General features: G+C 38.9%; 1 protein-coding gene across 1 annotated transcript in view; it reads right to left on the bottom strand.

The window, feature by feature from the left end:
* Positions 1 to 23540, bottom strand: part of QKI (QKI, KH domain containing RNA binding) — a 136923-nt gene extending 113383 nt beyond the window's left edge. Inside the window, exon 1 of the mRNA XM_042820699.1 lies at positions 23339 to 23540. Coding sequence (XP_042676633.1) covers positions 23339 to 23480 — 142 coding nt within the window. The 5' untranslated portion in view covers positions 23481 to 23540. The remainder of the gene's footprint in view (positions 1 to 23338) is intronic.
* Between the last annotated feature and the right edge of the window lie 500 nt (positions 23541 to 24040).

Genomic DNA, 24040 nt, shown 5'->3' with positions numbered 1-24040 from the left:
GAATCACAGAATCACAGAATCACAGAATCACAGAATCACAGAATCACCCGGGTTGGAAGGGACCTCAAGGATCATGTAGTTCCAACCCCCTGCCTAGCAGGGCCACCAAACACACACATTCAGATCAGGTTGCCCAGGACCCCGTCCAACCTGGCCTTAAACACGTCCAAGGACGGGGCATCCACAACCTCCCTGGGCAGCCCGTTCCAGGGCCTAACCACTCTCCTTGTAAAGAACTTCCCCCTAACATCCAACCTAAATCTTCCCTCCTTCAACTTGGATCCATTTCCCCTAGTCCTGCTGTTGTCAGCCCTTTTGAAGAGTTTACTCCCCTCCTGGGTGTAGGTTCCCTTCAGGTATTGATAGGCTGCAATGAGGTCACCCCGCAGCCTTCTCTTCTCCAGGCTGAACAAGCCCAACTCCCTCAGCCTGTCCTCATAGGGGAGGTGCTCCAGCCCCCTGATCATCTTAGTCGCCCTCCTCTGGACCCTTTCCAAAATCTCAATGTCTTTCTTGTACTGAGGGCTCCACACCTGGACACAGTACTCCGGATGGGGCCATGAGTGATAATGAGTGTTAATGATATGTTTTTGATAACCGAAAGTTTTCAAGTAACTGTGAGAAGAACCCGTAAAGCAAAAATATGCTTATTTTTCCTTTTTCTTAATGAACGACTTTCTTACTAACTTCTTCATTCTACAAGTCACTTCTCATAGTCACCGAAATCTAGCAGCAGGATCTTTCACAAAAATGAGTCTGGCCTTCATGCCTCTGAAGAGGAAAAAAAAAGTTCAGAGAACTGCTGACTGAGATCCCAGTATTAGGGGGGAAAAAAAATAAAAAAAATCTTGACTTTGCGTGCATTTTATGAATCAGTTTTACCACCAAAAAACAAGTGTGCTCCTATCTGGCAACATGCTAAATTCAACCAGTCAGCTAGCTGGCATCTTCAGATTCAAAGACCTCTGCCACAAGAAGTAAGGTATTAACTGACAGCAGAAGAAGATACCGTCCAGGAGCAGAGAAGAAACGAGACAATTTGCCTCTGGCATTCATAGATATTTCCTGACAGTAAAGACATGGCAAGATTCCAACTCTTCGGGTTTACTTTCAACTCTGTAATGTGCTTTCCTTTACCAAACATACGCTTTTGCTCTTTTTTCTCCACTCAAAACCCTCTCCTACCCTCAAAGAACATTTTCTCCATAATAAAGTCCCTTCTTGCTTCGTTCCTACAGCTTTTGAGGAGTTTCTTCCATTCCAATTCTAATTCCTGCCTAACACTCCCTTATACCTCCAAATATGCCTGGATTACCAGATATCTGAAGGAGAGCATCTTTGTGACTCTTTCCACAAAACTACATCTAAAAAATATCATCCTTTCTTAAAGCAGGAGTTTCAGAAGAAAACAAAGGAAATACACATAGCACAGGAAAGAGCCCGCCTCTCTCAAATCCATTTGCCAGATCCACAGAAACTACATATGTCTTTCTCAGGTTTGAGTAATTCACACCCAAAGGCAATAGGAGAGCACCAAAGCCAGAAACTGGCTTTGTGGAGGCACATCATATATTCAGCAGGATAGACTTGGACATTTCAGTGCTCAGATGCACTTTTATTAAGACTTTTCCTTCTGTTCATTATTTTTTTTTTTTTTAATTTGTTACTGTTTCAACTGTAGCCTAAGCCACATACTTGGCATGAAGTTTTTGGGAACTCTAACAAGTTGTTAAATGATCTCTCATGTTGTATGCAAGATATATAACACAACCTTAATTACAAGTTGTATCAGAAACTAATTAAAACTTGAATGATAAGATTTCTGCCATATAGCATAGTTTAATGTACAGTACATTCCTAGCTCCCGTAATGTTTAGTTTAGAAAAAACAACGTAAGTGGGCAGATGAGGAAAAAAAAACATGATAGTGTGGCACATTTCACAAGTTATATCTGCAGCTTTTATCGAAGTCACGGAATTAATGCTTCCAAAAAACATTCCCAAGTTCTGCATTATTGAAATAAGATTTCAATTTGTACATAAAAAAAAAGTATGATTACTGGCATCATTTTAAAGAGTGTTTTTCTTCACAGTATGACAGAGTCCAGTACAAGTGAAAGACAATATCACATTTATTATCCTGCTCATAAAGTCACTACCTGAACTTTATTTCATGGTTTGCTTTACGCAGCTCAAAGAAATAAGCTACAAATAAAAGCGACAGCACTACACTAAGATGTAGCTCAATTTCTAATATGGAGCATCAAAATGAAACTAAGAAGAGGCATCAGCTATGAGCCAGCTTACACCACCAATTCCAACTTTAACGGTCCAAAAGCTAATTCTGCTTTCATAGATGAACCATTTCTTATTAGATCACAGCCATGTACAACTACTAATAGCACAAAGCTTACAGTACAGCTATAAAATCTTAACACCAACTATGTTAAATTGGAACAGGCAATCTTAATTTCCTTTCACCATTTAACATTCAAGACTTGTTCTTATAAGCTTTAAGCACAAAAGCAGTCAAATCTAGAAACAGCCTTCCAGGCTCATATTCTCTACCAGTCTCCCTCTCTTTCCCTCCAACTTTTCTTTTTTCACCCACCTGTTCCCACACACCGGCTGCAGGGGGAAATAATTATCTTTTGAAATAATGCTGGAAGGATAAAGAAAGAAAACAAGCAAATAGTTAATCTGCTCAGGCTACAAGACCTTCATAGCACTCAGTAAGAGCTTCCAATTATGCTGTAAAGGAAGTGGAGGAATAAAAAAAAGAAAGAAACAGAAAAACTCAACAGAACACACAGGTGGAAGAGGGGTTTTGGGGTCCTCTATCCATCACTGATATTTAAAAAAAATCACTTCAACGTGATTTTGTTACTGAAAATGGAACCAGACTGCGACACAGTAACACTTGTGGAAGTACAAACAAGTACTCTAGGTAAAGTTTACAAAGTTTCATAGATGTAGCAAGGAACTAGAAACACAACCAGTAACACAAATTACAATGGCAATTCAAAGCCTGCAAGCATGCTGACTCTTCCTGGTCAGTATCACGAGTTCCAAATCAAAAAATCTACATTGGCTTGTTATTTTATTTATTTATTTATTAAACTTCAAAAGGGAACTTTTCTCAGGCTTTCTCAAAGGAAAAAAAAAAAAAAAAAAAAAAAAAAAAAACACATGAACAGCAAAAGGACTTCAACTGTACTTGTGCACTTCAAACATAATTACTGGGCACTTCACATCCCATTTATAAAAGCAGCTGGAATTAACCCCCAACTCCTCAGTTTTAAAAAACACGTTTGGGAATGTCTCTCCTCTGCAGGGTTTCCCCGTTTTAGATCAAGAAATTAAAGCAAAGCATGGAAATATTGCTCATTACATGACGAAGGAGAAAAATATTTGGGGATATTTGGATGCCTCTGGAGAATTTTCATTATCATGAAGAGATCCCAAATAATAGTGTTCACTTGCTGTCAGTGTAGAAGCACATTCTGCAGCAAGATCAACAGAGACCAGTATAATTAAGCAACCAATTCCCAGTACTTACAAAATTTTATGAAATTATTTCAAGACTCTGAATCACACAGCTTCCACTTTAGAAACTCAATAAAACTTCCCTTTTTTCCAGCACGTCAGTAAACTAAGTTTTGCCTACTTTCAGAATCATCAGCAACTTGTAAAACTCAGAAGCAAACAATTTATCTCCTTCCTCTCACTTCCATTCTTGCAAGAAAAATAAGCAAAAGGCAAATTTAATTTCACAGATTTAAACTCCCAGATGAATATTTCAGTTCTTTCTCGTATTTAAGTAAATATGAGAATTAAATGAATGATTTTCTTCCTGAAATAATAGTCTCCTAGCAAAACTTTCACATTTTGTTAAGAACATAAAAGAAAGCTGTTTTGTTTTGTTTAAAAAAAAAAAAAAAAAAAAAAAAAAAGAAAATTTGCTTTAGGTTTTATATCAAAAATTCACAAAATTTAATATATTTTTGGCCACAGTCACAGCTACTCAGACCAATTCCTAAACTTGGGGATGATTAGAGGATCTATTTGAAAGTACGTGTTTACTGAATAAAAATTAAATACAGAGTTTTACAAATTCTATCAACATGGGCAACTGCAGTTCACCTATGAATGACAAGGATACGGTAACAGCAGAACACTCTCCCACATTTCCTTGATGAGCGCAGATGCACGCAATCCAAACAAAAACAAGAAAGGAAAGAAAAACTTAGAAATATATCCACCACCACTGCGTTTAAAGAAAATAGGGCATTATGCACACACTGTACTGAAAGGAGATGCTACCCTCGGCAGATTTGTCCCATCTTACCATGTTATGAGTTGCAACTCATTTTTAAGAGGCTGTTACACTCTTTTGGACTAGGAGGGAGATTGCTGCTGTGGGATTTTTGCTTTCTAGGCCTTTTTCTTTTGGTTGGTTTTGGTTGCTTTTTTACAGTTATTATTATTTTGGAAGTAATGAGAGATGAATGGCAACATACATGCTTTGGGCCTACACACATTTAATTGGTAGGAAGAAGAAACAGTAAAACTACTGCTGATCCTGACCTAATGGTAGATCCAAAGAACTACCAACCATTAAAGTGAGCCACATGATTATTCACACCCTGCTTTACAGAAGAAGCAAAAAAAAAATTACAGAGATAAAATAGAGTTCATCCTAGGAAAGAACACCAGATCTCGGCAGCCCTGCCTGCGGCAGCGGGCTTGGAGCTTAATGATTCTTAACATCCCTTCCAACTCAAGTCTATCATCTTATGATCGTGAAGATGCTATTCAAAAAAAATAATTGAGTTCTCTGGGAAGGGAATTGTTTATCCCAAATTATATGTAAAAGCACAGACGAAATCAGAAATCTGGATCGTCAGATTAGCATTACTTCATCTCACTTGTTGCCATACCACTTCCTTTTTCTTTGAAGGGTAAGGAGAGCTACTAATCTGAAGAGCACGCTGCACCAGAAAAATACAGGCAACATAGTCTTTGCTTTTTTTCCCCACTAACAAGAGCATAGCTCCTTATGCATCTCTTACATCAGCTCTGCTTTAGTGAGCCAGTTCAACTCCCTAATTGAGCAGAAGACTATTGGTACGTTTTCCTTTTCCACTTGACTAGCTTTCTTCCATGTTACTGAGCTGAAACAGTATGGATGTCAGAATTAGTGGAAAAAGAGACCTTCTGAATATCAGAATTAGTGAAAAGAGGGACCTTTCAAACCAGAATCTCCTTTTGGCACAACCAAGCTTTTACACTAAATTAGTTTAAAACCATCTCCTCTAACTTCTCTCCAAGACTTTTCATCCAGACACAAAAGTTACTTTTGGTAAATGGATTGGACATAAACTCTTTTACTATCAACATAAACGTTTTGGTTTTAACTCTGAAATCTGTACTTAGCCTCTCCTAAGTGAATGGGCACCTTGGAATGCTTACAAGTGAGAAAATAATAAAAAGCATAGGAGTGGAACATCCACCACTCTGGATATCAGTAAACATCTGAAATTATTTACCAAGGGCAAAGAAGAACTCTAGGAATTCTAAGGTTGGTCCCACTTCAAATGGAAACAGTGTTCATAAGAATCTACTATTCTTTGTTTCAAAATTAGCAAAACTTAAAATGAGATTATACCTACCTATTTCTCAAGCATTTTAGGCCATGATATTCCTGTGACATCAATTACAGAAACACAGTTAAAAACTGATCAACCATTATTTTATTTCGCTACTGATCTATACTGGAGGCAAAGCAAAATGGACAAGATGCTCATCAACTATACAGAAATGTCAAGGGGTAGACTTCTGAGAGCCATCAGTAATGAGACTCAACTACTTCTACCACACAACTGTTTCATAACCCCAATGCCCTCTTGAAAAAAAAAATAAAAAAAAATAAAAAGAAAGAAAAGAAAAAAGGAAAAGCTTCTTTAAAAAAAAAAAATTGTTCAATCGTTCATTAGGTTTGCCAAAAGTTCATTTTCTACAAGACAGAACAAAGTTACACTGGGAACGAGACATGAGCAGTATCGTATACTTGTTAAAAAAGTTTCACAATGGCTCAGAAATCAGGCAGTGTTCTACCATAGAGAATCTTTCTTTTTTTAAAATGAAGGGGGGGTTTCTTGTATTATTTACTCACAACTGGGAATTACCACATTATCAATGTATTTATGCAATAATTAACCAAGAGTATCATCCCATGTTATGCGTCAGAAGAGAAATTGAATCAATAACATCTTCGATAGAATATACTTCCAAACTCCACACCTGACGTTTCACTATTAAATGTTCCAATACCTTCACCATAAAGACTATGAAAAAACCAAAAGCTATTCATTCTTAATTTTGCTCAAAAGATGATCACTACTGAATGCAACGAAAAAACTGTTGTTCCAAAGAGTTGCAGTGAAATATGTCAATTAGGTGTTCAAAATATCTACTACTCTAAGCATCTGCGCATAGAAATAATTCAAGTAGATTCAATCTGTATCACCTTTAAGTAAGATTCCAAAAAAAGAAAGGGGCAAAACATTCTTTTAAAATACTGCTTTCCATAAATGGCAATTTTATTTGCAAATACAGTTCACGTTTATTATACGTGAAGAATATCAGCATACATGAGGGTTGCTCCAAAAGTAATGCCTATTTTATTTGACCCACGGTGCCAGAAGTGGATGTTGGTGGCATGGCAGTAGAGGTTGAACCTTCCCACCAATATCCTGTTACGTGTTGCTGCCATGTGACAGATGGCAGCAAAGGGCAGTCTGACACAATGGCAACTGACATGCAAGTGAGTATAAAGCAAACGTGTGGAATCAAATTCCTCCATGCATTAAAAACTGTACTTACTGGCATTCATCAACACTTGCTGAATGCTTGTAGAGATCAAACAGTGCATGTGAGCACACAGAAGTGAAGGGCACTGCATTTCAGCAGTGGTGACGATGACCTGAAAGAGAAGTCATGTGGCCACACACATTTTTATGAGCATAGCATGCAGGCTCTTGTTCACTGCTGGCAAAAAATACACTGCTAATACTGGTGACTATGTTGAAAAATAGCATTTTAAAGATGAAAATTTCATCTGTCAGTGCTTTCCTGCTCAGTAGTAGTTTCCATGCAGGCATTAATTTCAGAGTGACCTAATTTGTACTACTAAAAATCAAAAAAGCAAGAGATACTGAATTGCATCTGCATTAATAACTTTCACACGTTGGGCTTCTATGACACACTGCATCATCAGACAAAGTACTATACTTCCAGAACAGTGAGTGGGACTTGAAGACAAGTTAAATCACTTAGAATTTTGCTCCTCACATCTGTGCAATGCTGCAAAGAGCCTTTAATTATACACATAAAACATTTAAAATTATATATATATAATAACAGAAGGATTAAATCCGATATATATACAGGGAAATCTGTGAAGCAGTAGGAAACTTTCTATTCATTATTCATATTAGGTCCTGCTTTGTAACAGAAGCAAGTTTCAAGAAAATAAGGGAATGGATTTTTCTGAAAGCCTTAACATGTAAAGTTTAAGTAACAAGGTCATTCTTTTAACAAACTGTACCTAGTTCTTAAATAAAGGAAGACTGAAGTGTTATCCATCTGCACTAAACAGGCCAAGCAAAATATCCTGCAATTCCTATGTTCTCCTCAATGTCGAAATGGGTGGATAAATTTAAAGCCTGCTCTCTCAGGAGTTGCTTTATAGGCAATTTTCTCCCAGTATCAAGGTCTGCAATTTCCATTTGGCTGCCAGTTTGCGATTAAATTCATCACCTTTATTATAAAAATGTGCTGCACTCCACAGCCTGCTGCACAAGAATCGTAAGGAAGACATTTTTCACTGCTAACAGCAGCATCATTCCGAAGCAGCCATCACATCCATTCAGACATTAGTGTCTCCAGTGTAATGCAAGGACCTATCACTCACATGAAAAGCCCTAACAGCAGGTATACCTCAGAGGGAGCTCTTCACAGATAGTATCTTTTGTTCACCTTCTTCAATAAAAGCCACCACACCATCCCCTATGAACTGTGCTTAGAAGTCGACCGTTAAAGAACAAATACATTTACATCAAGCTCGTCTTGTATTAATCAAAATATTTCTGAGAATAAAAACAGTTCTCATATTGAGTATACAGCCATTTTGCAATTCTTCCTTTAATGAACTGTATAAAATTGTCTAAACGCATCACACAATTTTTTTCTACATATATTTTCTGCCCATATTAAAGGGACTCTTTCAGTCAGATTTTTTTGTTTGTTTTGCTTTCACAGTTCTACTGATATTTATGCTCTCCAAGTCACCCACATTTTCTTTGAAGTTCTTGGGCAAGTGTGCAAAGTAGATCGAAAAAAAAATATTTGCTGACTCTACATATTGAAGCCATAGAATTTAGCACAATTCAACCAAACTGCATGATATGTTTCAGTAATTTTCTTCCCCAAATAATTAAAACAGTTGTATCCATTTTGCTTCTCTTTATACAACACTAATTTCAGTGAGTAGCACCTAACGTAAAACTTGTGCTTAAAAACAAAACAAACAAAGATCTTCTAATGGACTAATAGAAATACAGGCTGACAACTCTTATTTTGAAGCAGTAAAGTGGTAGTCAGCAACGTGCATATGAGCTAGAAGCTACACGTTAAATCTTTATGAAACACTACCATTACATTCTAACTAGTTGTGTGCTTCACAGCATACAAGACTTTAAATCACAATAAAACAATGAAGACAACACGAAGTCAGCAAAACAAAAATTTAATCCCTCAGTATCCTCATAAAAAAAAACACAAGAACATAATTATAGCACATCTGATAACTAAGTTGCTGGTCAAACTGAGAGGTAATCACATTATAGTAGAAAGTGACCAAACAGCAAGCACTATATGCAGTACGGCTTAATTTCACACATTACATAAATTATTCCACTCAGTTGTACAACTAATGCTGGCATCTCCAAAAATGTGATTCTCTCACAGCTTTTCAAAAATACGTTGTTATCAGACAAGCAACTCATATCTAATAAAAGCTAATGCATTTCAACAGCCAGCCTACCCTATGATGTTATCTTAACTCATTTCATTTTATGTGGCCACATAAATTAAGATAACATTGGAAACAGTGGCAGTGCTGGTCAGTTGTTACACGCCTTTTTGAAAGACAAAAACTGTTACGCCTTTGAAGTCTGATCTTTAACTGGTACAAGTTCAAAAACTCAGTAAATCACAGTCACATATTAGAATTTATTAAAACTTGCTCAGCAGATGTGTTGTGCATCATACCGGATTGCACTTCCATTTTATTTCATGTGACACATCTAGACTTCAATGACTCATAACACTGACATATTGCATGGCATTAGCAGCAGTGTAAATCTGAAAAAGAATCTAAAAAGACATTTCATAAACACGAGTTCTAAAAATCAAAGATAACCCAAGGCCCTATATGACTATAGAATTAAATTTCAAGGAAATCTGCTACATGTTTGTTAATATTGCTGAATAATTTTAGAAATTTTCTTTTGATAGGAAAAAAAAAACCTGGCACACTATTATGCTAATTAATGGCTTTCTACTGCAGTGCACCACAAAAAGCTGATTTCAACTTGACTGAAAACAATAGCTTGGTATTTGCAAGCTGAAGTCCCAATTACTTCACAGCCCAATGCATTTAAATTTAACAACTGGCACATCAACTTCCGGAACTCTGGGATGAAATTATCAAGTAGATAAGATAATGCAGCATCAGTGTTTACCTCTTGCCACTAAAGCAAAAGTTGAGATTGGAGCCTTTTCTAACTGAAACCATGATGATAATTTTATTGTCAGAATCTATGGGATTAACCAATCAATCAGCCTGGAGCATAAAATACGCTTCCGTATCCAAGCCTGGATGGTAATAACCACCATATTTCTTCAGTAAACTTTAAGACAGTAATTCAGGGGTTTTTTTTAGAAATGATCTTTGCTATCAAATGTAATAACACAATTTAAGTTTAAAAACAATCTATTTTTAAGAACAGAAACCTAAATTATAACCCTGCTATTTCTAAGCTGCATGAAAATATTCTTGATTCAATAGTAGAACATTATAGTTAGAACGTAGTCCATGATCACAGTAACAATAGAGAATCAAACTGTATTAAAAACCGATATATACTGGATTTGAAGCAGGTTTCCTCCACGCAATATTAGCTCTCCAGCTGCACCTATCTCCTGTACAGCTTCTAATTATACCAGAAAAAAATCAAATCGTATTAAGTCTTGCCCATACAGATGCCAAAGCAAGCTCTGCCTCCAGGACAATTAGAGATACTGCCTAGTGCAACACCACAATGACGAGAAGGTGGAGGGCAGAAGGGAGAGAGGGAAAGACAGTTGGGTGGGAGGGGAGGGTGAGCGTGTGCATATATCCACACACATCCTAGTAACAGGCATAAACATTAGTTCTGTGCTAATGTTCTCTTTTACCTGGTGGTAGCCAAGATCTCTGCTACCTACAGAATAAAAATGCTTAGGGTACTAACGTGCAAGGTACAATGGAAGTTTTTACACTGTAGCTGTATAGTTAATTTTCACTGACAGATTCCAGTTACTTTAACAAAGGCCTCTTTTGGGAACAAAATTTCAAATAGAGAAAGCATAAGCCACCACAGAAGTTAACATCCAAAAAGTAAGCTGAATGCTCACTGTAAATCACATACAATTTTTCAAGCAACATTTTATAAGATCCAAATATAACATAGGTTTGAAGTACAGTAGTTCCAGCCTAGATCTACCACAAAGGATCTTATAATTCAGGTTTCATATTAAGGGTCTATTTAAAGAATGGATTGATTACGTTGTCAGGATCCATACAGTATATATTAAACCTAACATTAGAGGTTTTAGAAAACTACATTCTGATTCTTTCCCCAGTTGGTGTATCAGTGATTCCAAACAGTAGGTTCTGTCAGTGCAAAAAACTCTCCAGTCAGGGGAAGAAGTTTGGAAGAACAACAAAAAAAACGCTTCCTGAAACATTTACAGCTACAAATACTTGAACATTTAGAATTTCCTTTAATATCTTTACTTACGAATGGCAGCAGTGTGACTATTTTAACAGAATTCTACTTGAAAACTGCAGATGCTTTTAAATACAGTCTACTACTTGAATTATGCAGTGACAGCGTACCATACAAAACTCAGCAGGCTGTATCTTTTAGCAATTAACACCTGCAAAAAACAAGTATTTTCAAGTTCCAGTGCTGCAAACTGGACAGCACTTCATTACATTTTTAATAAATATAATTAGATTCTCTACATCCCATCCAGGGAAAACATCATCACACCCACAATGTCAATAAATACATAATAGGAATAAGTCCTAAGAAAGAGAAAACTCATAAGTAAACCATGTTTCATTGTATGTAACAGTGAATTCAAATTGTTTCCATAACCTCTTTGGAGTTTTCTGTCTCAAAATTTTACTTCTGCCCATAAAACAGGCCAATGAAAATGCCCTTGCATCAGTGGTCTTCAACCTTACCCATCTTCAGAGTAACAAAAAGTTCCCAAAAAAAAGTTCCCAAAAAGAGGTAAAGGCTCAGCGCAGCAAATTTAAATCTCCCAACAACAGACTTCCTTTTCTTTTGTTATCTTCCACAACACTTCATAGGCAGCAGGTCTGCAGATCATAGATTGAGAAACACTATCCTCGTAACACACATTTCTTTTCACATAGCTCCACTAATTTTGCAAAATAAAGATGACTTCTACACTTCGAAGAGATGGTGATCTTGGAGGTCTCACATCAAAAAACATTTTCATGCAGTCCAGAGTGTTGTAAGACTGTAAGAGTAAGGTCTAGACAAAACTTTCTGAAGTTATCTTTTGTACAAGTGCCTGCCAATACTACAGTATGAAATGTATCTGCTTGAAATTCTTTGCTATGCCAGAAAACATTAGGTAAAGGAGTAAGAAGAGTAACTCAGTGTGAAAAAAGGAAGAAAAGCTAGTATAGATTAGGCTGGAAAAAGTCAGTGCACATGAAGGAAACTTTGATTACTCTGTAAAAACATTAATGCCAGTAAAATGCATCTCAGTCTTTCCTTCCCAAGAAAAGGTTTTGCCAGTTAACCTGCAACAAGGTTTTCCCTTACGCTACTGCTGGAGTATCTCAGGAAAACTACCTGGAAACTGATCTGTGTAGCCCCTTCCTTACAGTTAACAAACCAGAAATAAGCTAAATTGACTTAATGAAGTTAATGATTCATTAATATTCAACCAGCAGTATTTTAAACTACTTCATGTTACAACACTGCCAGGAAACACAGCACTTTAATGGCTTATGCATACAGAAAAATTCTTTTGGGGTTCTTTTCTTCTTTTTAAAAGAGCAGCTGAAACGAAACGTTTTAAAAGATCAGTGCTCACACCCCTACATGAAATCTTCAATGACTTCAACAATTAAAAGACCATATGACAAGCTACTCCAGATCTCACACTATGACAGTTATGACACCTTTATAAGTCAGCATCATTTCACTTTCCCAAATCTTTACAGCAAACAGTATAGAATCTCATAATGTTTGAAAGCTAACAGAGTAACAACTTAAGTTTTTGTAAATTAGAAATATTTTTTGAGCAGAAAAATATTGCAGTTTAAAATGCCAGTATTTCACAGGAAACCATTTTCACCTTTCTGCTTTGATAAAAACTATTTTAACTACTTACACAGTTAAAAAAAAAAAAAAAAAAAAAAAAAAAAAAAAAAAAAAGTATTACACTATTAAAGCCATTTCTTTCATGATACTAGTGTTGATAGGTGCAGAGTATTTACATCCATATTTGTGGCATTATCTTTCACCGGTTTTCTTATCAGCCTGGGAATATTCTTGTTTCATTACTAGCTACATCCACTCCATCACATTCCTAGCAAAAAATAAAAATAAATATGTTTATAAAAGCTTATGCCGCCCATCAACCACTAATCCCTAATCAAACCAGAATAAAACCTCTTTGAATGTCAGCAATGTTAGTACCTTGCCTTTGTATCTGAAATTCAATGCTAAGAATACACAATAAAAGTTTCAAGAAATGCAGAACACAGCAAGCATCTTTCTGATTACTCTGGTACACTCTAGGTACTACGAATCACTTAAAATTTTCAGCAGCAAAACTACTTTATGCAGAAGAGAAAAATGCAATATAACTCTACAAGCAAACTGTATCCCCACGAAGAACTCAAGTGTTATTACTTTAAACAGTATTCTACACATCAAGTGCTCAGCAACTTGATATAACAGTGAGTGGTAAATTCAACAATTCAAGCACAAACCATGTTAAATGGCATTAGAGAGACCAATGCATGTGACAAAAACCACTTTGTTACACTACTGCTTTAACAGTAACAAAAAAACAACCTCTTGTTTAAGCTCCTCAGATTCCTAACTATTATCCTAGAAAAAAATTAATGAAATTCAAAAATGGAAGTAATTAGAACTGTAAGATCCATGAAGATTGAGTGCAAAATCTGAAGGAAAATTAAGTTTAGAGTTTGCCTCAAAGTTACATCATAATTATATATACATTCTTTTAATTACCAAGACTGCTGAGACCGCAAACACTGATGGAAGTTCAGAAGTCTGTCTCAAACAAGCTACATTTATCAGACCTAAAGATCGACGTAAATGTCTTTCAGTAAAGTATAATCCAGTTGTCCATCTGCCATTTTAAGATGTTGAATTTAGGAACCATCTTGAATTGCAGGAGGGACGTTTCTTTTCTACTCAGCCAAGCAAAGAAGTGTGGCTTCTCCTCGCTTAATTATCCAGCACACACCTAAATACCAACTGCCATCCCCCCACACTCCACTGTTAGCTGTAGTGGCTATCTACCGCAACATCCATCTCTTGCCAATTCATCATCGTCAGCTTTCTTGCTGACAATCCTCTGAGCTGCCTTGTTGATGAATTGCTCTGTTATTCATCCTATGTTAATCTGAGGCTGATGCAAGAGTATCTTTTTGAAGACACTTAACAGTATTAAAACTTGGCACTACCAAGCACCCTCAGTGTGCGTTAAACCTCCCATTTGGAACCAACAAGGTTCCTCATGAATAGGTATGAATAAAATACAGTTACTAAATCAATAGGCACCAGTTTTATGTACCCCATTACCAACAGACAGAGCTTAGGCCTGATTCCTTGGAAGCTACACACAAATCATTAGAAATCTGAAGTGCTCCAACCCGTGTAGAATTTAACCTCAATAAATTCTATACTAAATTGATATATAGAGGATATTCTCCTGCTTCTCAAATTAGCATTAAGTATTTAAATGCCACAGGTCTCTAAAAAATGAAGGGTTTGTTGTTTTTCTTTTTCATTCTGTAAGTGTAGTAGGCATATCTCAAGAAAGTCAGTTCCCCATTTCTCAGTTCCTTCCGAGGCAGATTTCATTTTTAGGTAATGCTGTTTTCAGATTTTTACCCAAAGGATTACGTCGGTCTTGTCACAAAATTTATCCACAGAGAATGAACACAAGAACAGAGGAAAATTCAAAAACACGAGATTCAAACCTCTGCAAAGACTTTATAAGAACTAAGTATGCTTCTCCCGAAAAGCATTCGTGGTCCCAAATTTTACAGCTAGGACACACTGAAACATCATTTCTGTCCTCAAAATATATACACAGAACCAGTCTGATACAACCTTGGTTAGAATTCATTTCTAATTCCTACAACATCACCTGTGCCAAATTTGGTTTGACTAGTAACCAGGCTTGAAGAAAAGTTGTCAGAACTTTGTGAAAAGAAGGTACACAAGAACCCATACCAGGAGTCTTATTTGTTCCAGGTTAATTGAGAGGCAGTATTAGATTTCCATAAAAGCTTCAAGCAGTGTGAAATAGCAATTCCGTCCCCTTGTAAACGGACTGGATATGAGCCTCTCTGACTGCATTTATCTTTATGGCACGATACTTAAGCAATTAAAGAACCAACAACTTGTCTCTACCATCATCTAACATGCACAGCTCTCACACAGCACAGACAGCTCTCACAGCAGAAACATACTCCAAATGAGACAGCCGGTCCTGATGCAGCATTTAGCCTTAAACATGCAAACCAACTTTTATCAAACACTCTCATCAAGTAGCCTTCAGGCAAAGTTAGTATGGAAGTTAATCACTGGGAGGGGGGAATGAAGGTGACAACTTGTTGAAAAAACATTCATGTTCTTTTCTCACGTACAAGCCGAAATGAACTAAAAGCAGTACAAGTAAATGAGCAGTACTGCTTGAAAGCAAGAGTCATGGGCCACAGAATTTTTGTTTTCTTCTTCCCATCCTTTCCTGCAACAAAACCAGAGGTATCCCACAGCAAACAAAAGTGGATTTGGTTTTATCTACACCAAAATAAATAAATAAATAAATAAAAATTACACATTAATTGTGGACATAATTATTTACAGGTTATTATATCGCATTAAGAATATTAATTGATCTGCATCCCTTCAAAGTCTGAAAAATAAAAGAATTAAGCAACATCAGCTGTTTCAGTTTTAGTTGAACTGCCATTTAAATACATATAATCAGCATTACATTTTTTTATTAATGATTCAGTAACATCAGATGACTCTGATGTCTACTTTTTAAGTACATAGGTGTATTTCCTCTTCCAGACATTAATGAAGAAAAGATACCCTAACTGGGATAGGACATTCTGTGGGTCCCTTCCAACTCAGTATATCCTAGGATCTCGGGATTTCCACAAGCTAGAAATTAGAGATTTCTAAAGTAGCTCTTTACTCTGAATTGCACAATCAAAACAGTAAAGTTTGTTATTTAAATTGCTGAAGCATTTAAACAGTTCAGCAAAGTCTGGTTTCCATCTAGTGTCGGCTAGTCCAAAAACACCTGTCTTCTTAAAATTTTGAATGGACCAGTTACATAATCAGCTGACATCCAATTAGGAGTTGCAAATGTCAAAATAAGCGTGTAAACAAATGCACTTTTCCCCCTTAACCTCTGCTCTGCATCTTCAGCACTGAACTAGCTCAGCCACTGAGCCAATGCAACTATTCTGAGATCACATATGGTGAGCTCAATCACAGCTCCGCTCTGCCTGAGAAGCCAACAACATACAAAAACAAACTCACAAAACCTTGACTAGTCCAGAGTATCAACTGACTTTTTAAACCAGGAACCGATCCAGCAGACAAAGGTATAAGATACTGCACTATCATCCTCTGCCTCCTCTCACGCCTCAGCCGCCATTCCAATGCATTACCCCCCAGAACTACCACCACGCAACTTCCCAGAGAAGCAGCAGGATTTTGAGTTCCTGTCATGTTTCCATTCAAATCAAGTCTTGAGGTGTTAATGTCTATAAGGCTATATACCACTAGAACTGTTACACATCCCACTACAAAGAACCTGAAATGCCAGTCACTCATTACACAAACTGCTCCACATCTAACTCCCTTTACAAACTGCTGTCTTGGGGCCAAGTCCAGCCTTTCAAGACTGCAAACAAGTTACAAAGTACCAAATCACTTGGAGGTGAGGGGTGGGTACACGCTCGTGCTGGAAACCTTACCTAACCTACTTCAACACGGAGAAAATTAGAAATATTTTGGTGCTGTCACTAAGCAAAAATATTCTAAAAAAAATTATTTAGAAATTTGACTTTCAATCTGCTACTGAACCAATCGTATGCCAAAAAAAAAAAAAAAAAAAAAATCACTGAAAGCAAAATCCATTATTAAATACCTATTGCAATTTCCCCTCAACAAGATGATTTGTTCTTCTTTTTTTTTTTTTGCAATGAATTGAGAAACAAAATGTTGCATTTTGACACCAAGTATAAAAATAAGATCTCAAATGGAAATTAAAATACTAATTGAAAATTTGAATCACTATTCTTAAAGCACAACAAGAAAAATCCTAAAATTCCTGTTTGCATAACCATGTTGATTCTGAACACTAACATCTGCTAAACAAAACAAGCAAACAAACAAGAACAACTTTAACCTGCACTACTTTCTTGCCCTTCTCAAATAGCCAAGTAGCGAGCAATGAAAAAAAAGGGAATGGAAACAAGAATAATGCAGTCATGGGGCAAGCTCAGCTAATGAAGCTGGATGCTATTTCTCTTTAAAGTGAGCATGGTTGCTTCACTCATCCTATTAAATGTTCCCAAAAAAAAAAAAAAAAACACCACAAAAGCCAACAGCAACACAAGCAATAAAATGACTTTACCTGCCCTGCAAAAGGTAACTCTGGATATTTTCTTCAAGTCAAAAGGACAGAACATAATATTGCTCAACTTTCAGACACTCTTTGCCTCACCACAGCAATGCAATCTAATTTAGATTTTATGAATGTTACACTCAGCTGTCTCAAAACTCAAGGAGCAGTTCCAACGTGCCTTACAGACCTTGTTACTCCTGCTAGAAAACTGCAGATATCTGATATGGTGTTTCTAGCAACCCTGCTAATTATATTAAGTATATTGAGATTAAAACACTGGCAATTTCACTGTTTCTACTTGTTTTTTTTTTTTAACATTGGATTGTTAAAATTGTAATAAAATATAAAAATAAAAAGAAATGTCAAAATCTGTATTTTGATTAAAATCAATACATGAAAAACACACAAAATCTGAATGAGAAGTCGTGAAATATATTTCAATAAAGGTGAGGGTCAGTGAGTGAGGGCATTTCATTACTTCACAGTTCTCCTGGCAAGGCATTCCTCCCACCCTATATCTCTCCATGCAAGTGTTCAAATCCAAGCCTAGAGCCCTCCTGACAGTCCTGCAGTACTTCAATCAGCCTGAGCTGTCGGGAAGGCCTGGTGTATTAACCTGAACACAGGCCTGTCCTGTCAACCACGGGCTACATGGAACAATACATGTTCCCCATGGACAATATTTTAAAGTTACAATCAGTGAAGACAACAAGAATCACTTGCTTTTGTAGTAAACTCTGCACAACTCAAAACATTTTAAGCAGCATCCCATTGCTGACTTAATTACTGTACTTGGAAGAAGAAAGCTTCAATTTAAGAAGCCGATCAAAAAAAGTTAAGTCGACTCCAAAAAGAACTTTTCATTTCACGTCTGGCCTTCCCTCCAGACACAGCATTTACAAAATACCAGAATTTGTTTTTTTCTCCTCTGTTGATGTACATGAACTTAATTTTCACAATTGGGACACTGTAAGTACTCTTTCAAAATCTATGAAGTGCTTCTCAGATTTTTTTTTCCCTTTACCATAGTATTAACCAAACACATCCTCACTTTTTCCTTTACGAGCTACAAAAACACAGCATACCAACCTGTAACCTAATCTGTACTAGTCACTTGTTTCCTAACAGGGGCGAGAGCAGATGTTTTAATTACACCACATACTTTGGAAAATGTTGAATACTATTTCAGATGAGAAAAAAATACCAATTCAGTTCCAGCCTTGTGTGACAAGTAACACTAAACAGAATGATGGAATTCGAACAGGTTTCTCCTGTTTACCCAGCAGCTCTTAAGCAGAAGGAGGGCTAGTGAGGCTACTCTTACTTTAAAAGAAATAACAACCATGACACTTCAATAATCAGTTATTGGTAAGCAACACTGAACAAACTGCTTACAAAACATGAGCTTTAAATAGTTGCTTAATTAAGTTCAAACTTTTATCAGATACAATAACACCCATCATCTTTTTAAATTACATGCCAAGTGACTGCAATCCAGTCAGTGCTCCAAAAGCAATTTAACTGTGCTGCTGCAGGAAAAAAAAAAAAAAAAAAAAAAAAAAAAAAAAAAAAAGAAAGAAAGCTTTAAATATTCTTCCCAAGCTAAAAACAAAACAAAGTTTAATGCAGCTTTTGGTTTTCACGTTATCAACAACACCACAACTTAGAACAACTCTCATGAGGTTTTTCAAAATTAAGTTTTAGAAGTTCTATAACCTCATTATTATGAGGAAATCATAGATTTGAAAATAAGATTTAAAAATGATTCAATTTATCCTAACAAATTCTCATCTCTTAACTCTGCAGTACCAGGCATGGTCTGTACAGAAACACTGTTTGGCTTTTTATTGCATGATCCGATACAAGTGAAAAAAAGTCATGCTAATGCGCCCAACGACCCTGCATCAAATCTGACAAGTCAGCAAACCCGTAGCTAAACACAGGCTACATTTACATAACCACAAACAACACAGTCATGCACAAAAGTAACTAGGTAACTTCCAAGGGAGAACTTATCTACAACACTCAAAGCCAGTTCTCCAGTCCTAACTTCAGCAGACATTTTAGGTAAGACGACACTGACATGAAACTGCAGTTTTAAGCACTGAACTATGCAAGCTCACACGTATTTTCTTCAGTGAGCACAGTAAGCTGATAGCAACAAACCAGAAAAAGTTATCTTCCTTAACCCCTATCTAGATGTTTTATTATTACAGCTATTCAAGCACAGTCAGCCTACTCGACATCAAATTAGGTTTCTCTCCAAAAGCTAGACGCATGGCTTAACTCATATTTCAGGAAAAGCACACTTCAGTCACCTTCAGCTTAAAGAAGAAGGAATTCCTGATGATTTTTTTGTTCAAACCCTCTGGAAAAAAAGTCTAGGCCACAGGTTAGATCTGCATCCATTCCAATCAATTATCACCTTCTGAGAAGCAACAGGTTCAAGAAAAGAAAGCGCTTAAATATAATTACATTACATGGATCTTATTTTATAATTTAGGTATATTTGTTCTAAGTCCGTAGAAAGAGCAAAACCAAAGTAACTCATGAATTTCAGAAGTTCAGAATGCAATTAGAGTTCAAAACGTCTCATTTATTAAAAAAAAAACAGAGCAAAAAAGATGGTACAACAATTCATTTAACATAACAGGGAAAAGTTATTCTCCCAAAACATACGTGTGCATGTATGTATATTCTGGGTTAGAATCATAAAAGTTAATATTAAGAAGTTGAAGTACCAAAAAAAAAAAAAATTCAGGTCACATTTGATGGTGCAAACAATTACAGGAAATACAGCCTATTCCACGTTCAGGAAAAGCCCTCTCTTCCCACAGGTTTGCACTAGGCTGATAAAAACAATCCAGTTTCCTAGTTATTATGATGTGCACTTTAAACATCCTCACTAATCCACAAAAGCCTTATTTACACATAAGAAGTTGAAAGCACACATATGCAAAAATATCTGTAATCTAAACAAAACTGTGACTTTCCTCTTTTATTATGAAATAGTTCATTAGCAGAAGTTTCCCTCTATATACTGCTCACACTTATGCCCATCTTAAAAACAAATGCTGTCAAGCTGAGACCATTTACTAAATTAAGCACTATGATTTTCATGGATCAGACATGAGGACAGAGTTCAGAAAGGAAGATGTGTTTTGGATAACAGGAACAGGCCAAAAATGAGATGCACATTCTGAGAACTACTCAGATTAGACACATCGTTTGTCTAAATCTCCGAGTTCATTTCTGCTTCCTGCTGTGTACAATTACAAGGAGTAATCAACACACAAGCCTGTCTGATTTTAGTTTTCAAATGTCAACATGTAAAACAAAAAATTAAAAAGATATGCATTCTGGTAGAGAAAGTAATCCCATGCTTCTTCTGGGCTCCCAGGTTTGTGGCGTTATTTCTTTAGGCTGATAGAAAATAAATTACAAAGGCTGACAGTCCGACAGTTGTCAGGAACTACTGTACTTCTCAAACATAAACAGAACCTTCAGGAAGATGGCCTACAATAAGCATGGAAACACCACCATCTGAACCACAGAATTCCAAGCAAGAAGCAGCACACCAAACCCACAGTGTCAAGGGGAAACACTAACACTACATGCTTTTACATACAGACAACCAACTCATTCAGACACCTGTCCCTCATATTTTTTATTTTTTATTTTTTTTTTACTCGTGGGTGCAAGGAAATAACTGATGGAAGTGTTAAATATTGTACTTTAAAGGCAACGTTCTGAACCTTACAGACTCTTCCAGCAAACTACAAAACTTTGCTGGAGAATGCCAACGCAGCAAACAGCTGAAAGCAGTGAAAAGGGTGCCTTTAGGCAGCCAGGACAACTGTTGCACAGAACAAGCTGCTCTGGCCTCTCAGCTGTGCATCACTATGTCTATCCCACCTATGCAATATCGCCTATATTCACAGGACGTATACAAGTCCATACCAACATCGAAACCCACACAATTCCACAACTATTTCTGTCGTTCTTTGGTATGTGCTCCTGGATGAGTTAATTTTGCTATTCAAGTTCCTAATGGCGTTCAGAGGCCAGTCTCACGCTTCAGAAAAAAATAACTGGCGCCCCTTAGTGTTCAGATTTTGAAGTCTACAAGCAATTTACTAATTTGCATGAAACATTTTTTTTCAACATTCCAAAAAGTTTTCTGCCTCCACAATACTTCCATCCAACTGCCAACGTAAACAGGAAAAGCAAAAACGCTTAAAGGGATCGCAGAGATAGTCTTGAGACTGTTTAGAAACCCAGTTTTTGGTTTATTTTAATGAAGTGCACAAAGAGGAGCTTCGACACAACCCTTAGACAACTTTTTTTCTCAAAGTCCCCACAGCCCTCATGTGGGAATTGAGATATTTCAGAAAACAGATTTCCAGTGCATTTAGTATTTCAAAAAATTAAAATCTCAGAAAATGCCTGGTTTTCAGATATTCCTTTGTGTGTCCTTCTAGTACAGAAAATGTTTTTCTCTCTTCTGTATTTTGAGGAAAGAAAAAAAAAAACAATTCGGGCCTCCTCTGGTCAAGAATATAAAGCTGAAGAGATTCTGGAATCCTCAACTCCAACACCAAATCCCTGTGAGGCTCTTCTGGCTTCAAAAAACGAAGAATTCTTCTCAGTTATGTTTCTTCTCACTGTTTCCTATACTTCTAAATGTTCTGAAGAGAATGTTTCCTGGGGTGAACAAGAACACACCAAGTTCTACGTAGTTTTGCTATCCACATCCAGATTTTCTCTGCTGTAACTTCATCTCCCAAAATTCTTGAAAGTAAAACCAGAACCTCCCAATATACCACTTTCATAGTCCTTATTCTTTAGTCGTCCACTTTTTCATGTTGCTCTGTTGCTCGTTCTGAAGACACCATTCCTGACACGCCGTGTTTGCAGCACTACAACCACTATCTATCTGTTTTTCGCAGCCTTGGAGAGGGCGGGGAGTTGTTCTACCAAATATAACCAGCACCTTCATCTTCCGAGGTCAACAACTTCCCAAAGTTCTGTTATCAAGGAGGACTATGTCCACAAACAGAAATCCTAACTCGAGATTATGAAACTGGGTAATTTCACGCAAAGGATCTCAAGAAGTTGAGGCTGCATAAATAATTCCTAGATGTAGAACGCGTTACAAAGCTACTAAATATGACGAACAGGTCTGCATAAAGCCTGAGTTTGAGGTGAAGTGAAAATAAATGCTTCTAACGAGAAAACTAAACGTCTGAACCCAAGCAGAAAGCAAATTTAAGTACCACGAACGAACGCCCAGCCTGACTTCCAGCACAGTGGGGCAATTATCACACAGAGAGCCGTGTGGGACGCACCAAGTTGCCAGCCTTTACTTTCCCTTTCCCCTCAAACGCGGTTATCCAACAGCAGAGAGAGGCCCTACGGGACCGCGCACAAAGCGGGGCACCCCCTCCCCTCCCTCCCGGAGCAGAAGCTGCCCCCGGGGCCGCCGGCGCCCGGTCGGAGCCAACGAGGCCATTTCGTAAGCACGGGGTGTTTTTCTCCCCGCTCAACTCGCACATACGAGTCTTTCAAGTTAGTTTCTATACAAGGGAGAGCCGGGAGGAGAGCTGGCCCGCTCCTCTCCCCACGCGAGGGGACCGCGAGAGCTCCGCGGCCGTTCCGCTCGGGTGGGGCGCGCCGCGGCCGGAGCTCGGCCCCCCGCCCCCCGTAGGCCCCGCTCCCCCCCTCCGGCACCGGCCCGGCCGCGCCGCGGGCCCCGCTCCTCCTCCTCCCCCCGGAGCGCATTCCTCAGCTCCGCTTCCCCCCTTCCCCCCCCCCCCACCCCCCATCTCCGGAGGACGGGAGCAAAGGGAAAATAAAATACTACTAATAATAAAAACACTGCGGAGGGAGCGCTGAGAGCCGGGACCCGCGGCGCAGGCAGCGGCCGGGGCGGGGAGAGCCCGCACTTCCCCTTTGTTTGGGGCGCACCGGGAGAGCGGAGCAGAGCAGGCCCGGCGCTGCCCACGCCGCCGCGAGGGGCCCGGCTCGGGGAGGGACGGGCCGGGCGGGGCGCGTACCTTCGTCCAGCAGCCGCTCGAGGTGGTTGAAGATCCCACAGAAGTTGGGAAGGCTGCTCATCAGCTTCTTGTCGTTCATCAGCTGCATCAAGTAATCGGGGCTCGGCTTCGGCTTCTCCTTGGCTTCCATTTCCCCAACCATATTCCAAGCCCGCGCGCACAGGGCGAGCGCCCGCAGCAGCTCCGCCGAGCGAGGCGACGGCGGCACGGGGCGCCCGGCGGGATCGGGCGGGCCGGCGGGGGAGGGGCGGGGCGGGGAGGGAGCTCCCCGAGGAAGGAGGAGGAGGAGGAGGAGGATTCCGAGCCGCGAGCGCCGCGCTCCCGAGTCCGAGGGGCCGACGAGGAACGGGAAAAAAGGAAAGTCAGAGAGACCCCGCTGCGGGCGCGCCCTCCGCCCCGGCCGCGCGGAGTCGCCGCCGCCGCCGCCTCTCGGGGCCGCCGCTCCCCGCTCCGCGCGCCCTCGGCCGGTGCAGTCCCGGCCGCGTCCCCCTTCTGCTGCCGCTGCCGCTCCTCCCGCGCCGAGCCCGGCTCCGCTCCGCGGCGCTACCCCCGGCTCCGCGGCGGGGGAAGGGAGGAAGGGAGGCGGGGAGGGGACGAGCGGGGCGGGCGGGCGCTGGCGCTGCCAAGGAGCCGCCGCCGCCGCCGCCGCCGGGCTCTCTCCGCCGGTGCCGCTGTTGTCGCCGCCGCGCTGCGCCGGGCGCG

Source organism: Centrocercus urophasianus, unplaced genomic scaffold, assembly GCF_019232065.1.
Source record: "Centrocercus urophasianus isolate 14NV4802_14NV808 unplaced genomic scaffold, USGS_Curo_1.0 seq_10, whole genome shotgun sequence".
Taxonomy (NCBI): domain Eukaryota; kingdom Metazoa; phylum Chordata; class Aves; order Galliformes; family Phasianidae; genus Centrocercus; species Centrocercus urophasianus.
Note: the sequence above shows the minus strand (reverse complement) of the source record. Positions and strands in the feature narration are given on the sequence as shown.